This window comes from Solanum pennellii, chromosome 5 (assembly GCF_001406875.1).
Source record: "Solanum pennellii chromosome 5, SPENNV200".
In the NCBI taxonomy this organism is placed as follows: domain Eukaryota; kingdom Viridiplantae; phylum Streptophyta; class Magnoliopsida; order Solanales; family Solanaceae; genus Solanum; species Solanum pennellii.
In genome coordinates this window covers 4086733-4095038 of record NC_028641.1, presented here as the reverse complement: position 1 = coordinate 4095038, position 8306 = coordinate 4086733, and the positions used below count along the sequence as shown (strand labels likewise).

Sequence of the window (8306 nt, the reverse complement as noted above, 5' to 3'; positions counted from 1 at the left end):
TCTCTCGCTTTATACAAAACAGAAACAGAATTATACACTTCTTTGTATAAAGCGAGAGAGGCGGGCGAGAAAGGAGAGTGGCGAGCGAGATTTGTGGGAGAGAGACGCTGGCAAATTTTAGCTAATGTTTGCTATGGAGCACAATTAAATCAAACCCTAGCTATTCCATTTAATTTAAGTTATTAGTTTGCTATTATATACAATTTTCCCTTTTTTATTTAAAATAATATTATTTTAAAAAAGGTACTTGAAAAGAAAAATTATTAATTTTTATTTAGAAAAAAAGATATTTCTAGTCTATCAAACCAAACAATCAACTAATATATTCTTGTTAATTTCATCAATGACAATATTTACTCTTTTTCTATATATGAAATTAGTAAATATGATAAAACTTTCGACCAAATACATTTTTGTTGATTTCATTAATAACTTTTTTTGAATTTTTTCTATAAATGAAATTAGTAAATATTTAATAATTATTTAGAGTATATTATACTTTAGTAAAAATTGGGGCAGTCTTATCAATAACCCTAGCTTCACTATACAAGATCGATGGCCGGAATAATACTAGTTCGTTACTTGCTAGCTTAGAGTTAACAAAAAGACTATCCGAAATACTATGACGTCTTGCATTTCCATCAAAAGCTGATCCTTCTATTCCACAGAAGTTTGATTATGTTTTAATTGTGCTCCTTCTTTTGATAGCAAGTCCGCCACCTTGTTATGTTCCCTTCAACTATGATTGATTTGCATGCTCCTCATCTTTCAAAGTATTCAATGTATTCAGTTACGGTATCAATATATGATTCGTGCCCCTTACTCATAATCTCCAGAATTTACAAAGTTTCTAGATAATCTGAACAGGAAGAATCAAATTTATTGAGTTAAATAACGATTGAGTGATTGACTCTTCTGATCATTAACAACTTGATTAAAATTTGAATATATTTCACCCTTTTCCCCTTACTTAGTAAATCATGTAGGATACGTGAGCATTTGAAATGGACTCTTTATGGATTGCTTAGTGACATTAATTGATTCCTTAATAAAGAAAAAATTGTGAATGATGCTATTTTTCTTATGGATTGATTAGTGACATTAATTATAATTCCTTAATAAAGAAGAAATTATGAATGACACCATTGTCCTACTTGAAGTAGTATACTTATGGATTCATGGAAATTCTTCAAACATAACACATACGTACTTGAAAATACTAGTAGGTGTAAACAAAACATGTATAAAACTGCTGATTATTTGAATGGATGTCATTATTGGTTGTTAAGCGAGAAGAATAATAAAATAATGTATTAAGTTATGGTAGAAACTTTTGTTTAGATAGAAAGGTGAAAACAACATAGTCATTTACTCATAACCAAATATATCTATGCAACAACTAGTCATCAAAATTCCAATTTTAGGGTTATTACATTTTAATAACATTCTTCACATACAACTTAATAGATGAGTGACGAGGGATTTGCGCGCAATGGACATGATTTGAGTAGTATTTCGTTAATAAGGAAGAAATTATTGTCCATTTTAGTACTGCAATGAGATGCATCACAAAATTGTATTTCCAACACTAAATAGAGACAATTACAATCTTAGTTTTGGACGTTGTTGCAATTTAGTACCAAATGATTTAATCTTATCGAGACATAATTCTTGTAAAATATAATTTTTTTTTAATAATTAATTTAACTAGATAAAGCTCTAAGTTATGTTGTTGTATTAACACAAAAGGAGGACTAGACGTGACATGAGCCACAAGTGATATACATCAATAAATCATGACAATTTTGTATTAAACAATTCTTTGTATCTATGTTTGATAGAAAATTACTATTATTTGCGTATCATAGACCATTAATTCTCCTACCAAATAGAAGCAGATAAGCCCAAAACTTTCGATCAGATATAGTTGGGCCAATATATCCGCATAAATTCATGCATTTGGTCTCAATATATTTATCAATTGCTTCCTACTGATGGAGCAGTAAGAAGGGGTATTATAGAAAAAAAGATTAACTAATTTATCTTAAAGTATAATGAAAAGAAAGTATTTGATAGTAAATATAAATATACTATACCAAATGAAATTAAAGAAAAAAAGTATTTGTTCAAATGTATCGAAACATGCATAACTAATCAACATTTTGAATAGAAGAATTAATGTTGTGACTGGTAGTTGTGTTTAAGATAATCATATAAATAGGGGGGGAGATAGAGATAGTAATGAGTATATTTATAATTCTATTATATGATCCAATATGGAATACTTGTTTGGTATTGTTATAACATTAATAATAATTGTGAGTAGTGCATCTTGTGATCCAAAAACTCAACCACCAGTAAGTAGTAATTATCATCATATGCAGATGATAATGCAATGGCCTCCAACCTTTTGTGGGAGGCCAAATAAACCTTGCAAGCGCTCCGTAATAATGTTGGAATTCCCTATACATGGCCTTTGGCCAGGGAATGCTACAGGTCACACTCCTTTTACGTGTAAGGTTCCTCCAAATCCAACTACGGTCAAAAAAGTGGTACGTATAACGACGCAAATTAAATGCATATATATATGATTTCTAATACTATACTATACAGTGGTTAAATGACAGGAGCCTAAAGACTTCATTGGGGTTCTATTGGCCTTCTTTGGTGTCTACAGACGAAAAGTTATGGATACATGAGTGGGAGAAGCATGGGTATTGCACATCACAAATCGTCCCAGATGTTGAATATTTTAATGGGGCAATAGTATTTGCGAGACAAGTGAAAAATATGCTTAGTGAGTTAAGAAGTGTTCAAATAATTCCGGATAATAAAATTACTTACACCGCAGCGAATATGAAGAAATTTATCTCTGAAGAAGTGTTAAAGGATAAAAATATTCATGTTTACATCTCATGTGAGAAGCGGGGTCATCACTTCTATTTAAAACAAATTCACATCTGCTTAGACAAATTGCTCAAAACAATAATATCTTGCCCAAAAAGTTTTCTCACAAGAGGCTGTGGTACAGGAAACGATATCCTATTTCCAAAAAGCTAGGGTACGTACCTAAAATATTATATATACACTCCCTTACCAATTCATTAATTCATTAAAAATTTGTTTTTTTCTTTTCTTTTCTTAATTAATTTTCAGCTAGCTGATCAAGGAATTAGCAGCTTAAGGATCGGATCGGATCGGATCGGATCGAAGACTAATATCTATAAATCTATGTTCCTAGCTAGCTAGCTTTCAAAACAATATTATATGATAATATATAGTTGATCGTTACTAATATTAATAATAATAGTATCATTATCATTACGTTACTTCATTTTTATTATATATATTTGAATTTTTAATTGCAGGGTCAATCGGAAGCATCACTACATTAATTAGAGGTTTTGTGTGTGAGAATGAAAGATTTGAATATATATATATATATATATGTATATATATATATATATATATGTATATATATATATATATATATATATATATAAAATAGAATGGATGGGCTAAAGATTAATGTATAATTTAATTTTATTCAGATATAACTTTTTGCAAAGCGTTATTTTTTGTAATTAATTATCTAGAGATCAACCTCTAAGTTGTGTTGTATAACTTTATTGACAATCTGAGTAAAACTTTCTCTTTGAGAAAATACCTGTTATTATATATCATGGGTGTCCTTACCAATACAATATCAAATAAATCATTAGAAATGTCCCAAAAAAATAATATTTGAATAAATGTTTGTACACTACTAGTTAATTAATATTGAAGAAGTTGGGGAGTCGCCATACCCATTTAATTATTACGAAGCTCTCTTTATAATACTAAACCCACACACTTTAGAATTTATTTGGTATTAATTATAAACAAATAGTATTCATTTTCATAGTACCAATGTTAAGCATGCAATGTTTGATTGTGTTAATTATAAAAATGAATTATGCATAAACACTAAAGTAATAACATAAAAAATATATATATATATATATAGGTAAACCATTTTAATTATAAATGGAAGAGGAAACACTTACACTGGTCCTAATGTCTGTGAAAAATGTACAAAGAATCATTATTTACTAATATCTTGACTATTGTCTTTCACATGAACAATGCAAGAGTGTTCAGGAAAATATTTTATGTCTAACAATGCCAATAACAGATCCAACATGAATTAAAATTCACTTTACTTTGATAAAAATTAATAATAGTAAGATGTTCACAATAACCAACAACTTAGAAGAGACTATAATATCATATTGCACCTAATGAAAGCTAGCTAGAAGGAACCATAAATCAATAACCCTATTGAAATTTAATGTTTGTTCGACATTTTTGTGAAACAACGATTGAGATGAAGCTCACTATTCCCTTGTCGTTTAATTTTTACTAAACTCTCTTTATAATAGTAAACCCCACATCCACCACACGCTGGAGGTGACTTCAGGCCCGGATGACGATATTCAAGGAGCCTCGTCTTGTTTGTCATAACATTATAGGAGGCCAGTCGGGAACTTTTAGTTACACAAATAAAACAATTGTCATAAAATGACTTAGTACGCGTAGTGAGATGAAAGGTCAGGAATTTGTTCCAAACGCCAGGTTGTATCATTACCCATACATCATTAATACAACCCTCAACAAAGTTCAAGATGCCAAGGGAGTCACCAAGCAACATCAGAGTTACCGACCAAGTATAATCCTCGATACCACGTGGTGGCCCTTCCATCTTTGCAAACGCCTCATTCCCAAAGTCAAACGAAAGAATTCTATATTTATTATTCCTCTCGTTTAACAACCAATAATAACATCCATTCAAATAATCAGCAGTATTATACATGTTTTGTTCACACCTACTAGTATTTTCAAATACGTATGTGTTATGTTTGAAGAATTTCCATGAATCCATAGAACATGAGTAGATCGCTGCATATTCTTCACATTCATTATAATAAAGCACTTTATAATCCTTGGTTATAGGCTCTAATCCGAACACTAAATGACGACCAAGTGCAAACCATTCAAAGCTAATTGGTGCACCAGGGAGGTATCTCACCTCTCTATTAGCTGGATTCCATAATGCACACAAAATGTCATCACCAATTTCTCCTTCTATGAAAAACACGCCATCGATAGAACCTAACAAGTTATTAATACGATCTCCAGCAAACCTGTGGAAACTTTTTTGTTCATCTATACCCTTATCAGAAACCAAAGTGATATTAGGAGCATCATCGCCCGCACCATAATCATAAATCAAGTGTTGCAAAGGTTTCTTCTTCTTACAGTGGTCTACAGTGAAGCTAGGGTTACTGATAAGACTGCCCCAATTTTTGCACACACATTTGAATCTTAGCAACGATTTCACAGGCAAACTCACTAGAATCTCTCTTGTTGATTCTTCAGAAAAAACCATACTAACTCCACCAACACACAAAAAATTGAAAAGCAAATGAGATGAGATATGAATAAAATCAAACACACCTTTACTTTTTTGTAGTTAGATGGTGGAGTTACGACGGTAATCGGAGGATGAATGAAGTAGAGGCTTTTTATTTTTATGGGTGGACATGAATATAGAATTGGACGGGAATTTATACCAAAATTACATGTATATATACATTAAATGTAATAATCCAAAATAGTTTATGTAATACAAATCCATTTTTAAAAAAAGAAAACTTACATAAATAAATCAAATTTATTAATTTCATCAAAAATGTCATTAATGAAATCAATAAATTTGTATTTGGTTGATAGTTTGGCTTACCATATTTACTAATTTCATTTATATACAAAAAAGTTCACCCAACCAGAATTTTTATTACTAAAGTGTAATATACTTTAAATAATTATTAAATATTTACTGATTTCATTTATAGAAAAAATTCAAAAATGTTATTAATGAAATCAACAAAAATGTATTTGGTTGAAAGTTTATCATATTTACTAATTTCATATAAGGAAAAATGGTCAAAATGTTCTTAAAAGAGTTAATATTTCTCCTTTTTTATTCTCTTTTCACAAAATTATAACTTTTCTAGATTAATAAAATATATATATATATTGGCAAAAAGAGAAACAAGAAGTAAATGAGCATTAACCCATTGCCACATAAATCAAATCAATACAAATAAAAACTTTATTGGAACACTTCTAAAATTGAACAAAATATTGTAACAAAATAAAAAAGAGGGGAAATTATATAGTTATGGATATTTGACAAAAAATTTCGAGCTTTTCCAACAACAAAAACTTAAATCAAAATTGCTATTTTGNAACAAAATAAAAAAGAGGGGAAATTATATAGTTATGGATATTTGACAAAAAATTTCGAGCTTTTTCAACAACAAAAACTTAAATCAAAATTGCTATTTTGTTATAGTATAAAATTTAAGTTCTTTCTTTTATTCGTAATTCAAAATCTATTTTTTTGTTATAGTATAAAGTATATATAACAATTAAAAAGAAAATGAGGATGAGTATTGGGCCGTGGGCTTGTTTGATTACAAAATAAAAGAAAATTTTGGTTTGACATAATTGGGCCGTGGGCTTGTTCTTTTCTTCTTCTTTTTTTTAGATGAAAATTAATGAATAGTCAAATCGATATATTTGGATAATTTATTCTAATGAATGGTATAATTGTTGTTCATCTTGTATTCAAAACATATTTAGAACAAAAATTTGAATATCTTTGTAAGATAACAAAGTTTAAGAATATTTTCACAACTAGAAAATTAAAACTTGTAGCGAAACTAGAATCAGAAATAAATTAAAAAAAATATACGAAATATTTTTTCTTAAAGAAGAATTGATGTTAATATGTGTCTAAAGAATCTTACTGATTTCAATAAACTTTGCAGAAACACGAAGTTACCAAGTTTAATAAACCAATGAAGAACAAAAGAATAGAAGAACTGAAATTGATTCACAAATCTATCCGTGGGTGATTGATAACTTGACTTAATTTTATTATTATTATCACACTATGAGTTAAGTTTTGACATATTGAGATAGGTACTTAAATATTATATCTATCATATCATATACATACCATTTGAATTATGATATTGGACAAGAGTTGGAACTTAACTATAAGCTTGAAACTTAGAAACTTGATCATAGATTTGGGTGATCTTTTGGGTCTAGGCTAAACCTATAATAATAGGGATGTTGTAAGCTTTGAAATCTTATAGTGAAAATGTACTTGAATAGATTGCTTTGATTTGGAAGCTCAACGAAAAGAGAAGGCTCAAGTTCTAGAGTCATTGTTCGACTATTTGAGGCAGGTGGATTTCTAAACTCTTGTTAAGTGTATGAAATGCGTGTATTTCCTTGTGGTATATGTGTGGAAGTAATGGGACTTGGTGATGGGTTGACTTGTCCACATTGAATAATTCTAATGATGAAAACAAAGGGTAATAAAAGGCAATGTGAATAATTGCTTGTGTGTGATGTGTTGATAATAAAGAATGGTTTGAAAAGTTTGTTGAATCATTGTTGATGTTGTTGTGAATTGTGCAGTGTTATGAAAATGTTCATATCCTCTTTATTTGTGTGAACATGTCATTTGCGTTATTTTAAGACATGGTTGTGACAAGTGTTACGTGCATTGAGAAAGAATGAGAATTTAAAGAGGATGTATCATTTCGAGGGACGTATCGCGCACACGCATTTCATACACTTAACAAGAGATTAGAAATTCACTTGCATCAAATAGTATAACAATCACTTCAAAACTTGAGCCTTCCCTTTTCGTTGTACTTCCAACTCAAACAAATCTATTCAAATAGATAATCACAATAAGATTTCAAAATTTACAACACTCATATCACTACATGTCTAGCCTAGACCCAAGAACTCACTCAATTATTTATAATCAAGTTCTGAAGTCTTGATGTCAATTGACATTTCAATGATCATATTTTCCAAGTTTCAAGCATAGGGTTAAATTTTAATTTCTTTTCAATATCATAAATCTTAGGACATTCACTTAATACCATATACCTAATACTTAATTATATATATTAATATATTGTAACGACCTGTTTAGTCATTTTGAGCAGCAGATTTTATTTCTGGAAAAACTGTGTGAGTCGACGGAACCCACGACGGACCGTCATGGACACGACGGGCCGTCGAGGGTGTCTCGTTCCAAAAGACTTAGACTTCTGAAATTTGGGTACTGAAATCGACTCTCTGAACTTGGCGACGGACCTGCAGGACGAACCGTCGTGGGCACGACGGACCGTCGCAGGTGTCTCGTTCCAGAACACTTAGACTTCTGAAATTTG

The 8306-nt window shown here is 30.1% G+C and overlaps 2 protein-coding genes across 2 annotated transcripts; one reads left to right on the top strand and one right to left on the bottom strand.

Annotated features, from left to right (window-relative positions):
• Window positions 1-2276: 2276 nt before the first annotated feature.
• On the top strand, window positions 2277-3060 carry LOC107019210 (ribonuclease S-7-like). The gene is made up of 2 exons (XM_027917171.1): window positions 2277-2552; window positions 2614-3060. Exons 1-2 carry the CDS (start codon window positions 2277-2279, stop codon window positions 3058-3060), a joined length of 723 nt encoding a protein of 240 aa, XP_027772972.1.
• Window positions 3061-4042: 982 nt separating this feature from the next.
• On the bottom strand, window positions 4043-5428 carry LOC107019209 (protein SUPPRESSOR OF NIM1 1-like). Its single transcript, XM_015219769.1, has 2 exons — window positions 4628-5428; window positions 4043-4060 (listed from the first exon to the last, which is right to left on the bottom strand). Exons 1-2 carry the CDS (start codon window positions 5426-5428, stop codon window positions 4043-4045), a joined length of 819 nt encoding a protein of 272 aa, XP_015075255.1.
• Between the last annotated feature and the right edge of the window lie 2878 nt (window positions 5429-8306).

Coding starts and splice junctions, on each gene's coding strand:
- LOC107019210 (XM_027917171.1), top strand. CDS start 2,277: ATGGAATACTTGTTTGGTATTGTTATAACATTAATAATAATTGTGAGT. Junction 2,553..2,613: donor CAACTACGGTCAAAAAAGTG/GTACGTATAACG, acceptor TATACTATACAG/TGGTTAAATGACAGGAGCCT.
- LOC107019209 (XM_015219769.1), bottom strand. CDS start 5,428: ATGGTTTTTTCTGAAGAATCAACAAGAGAGATTCTAGTGAGTTTGCCT.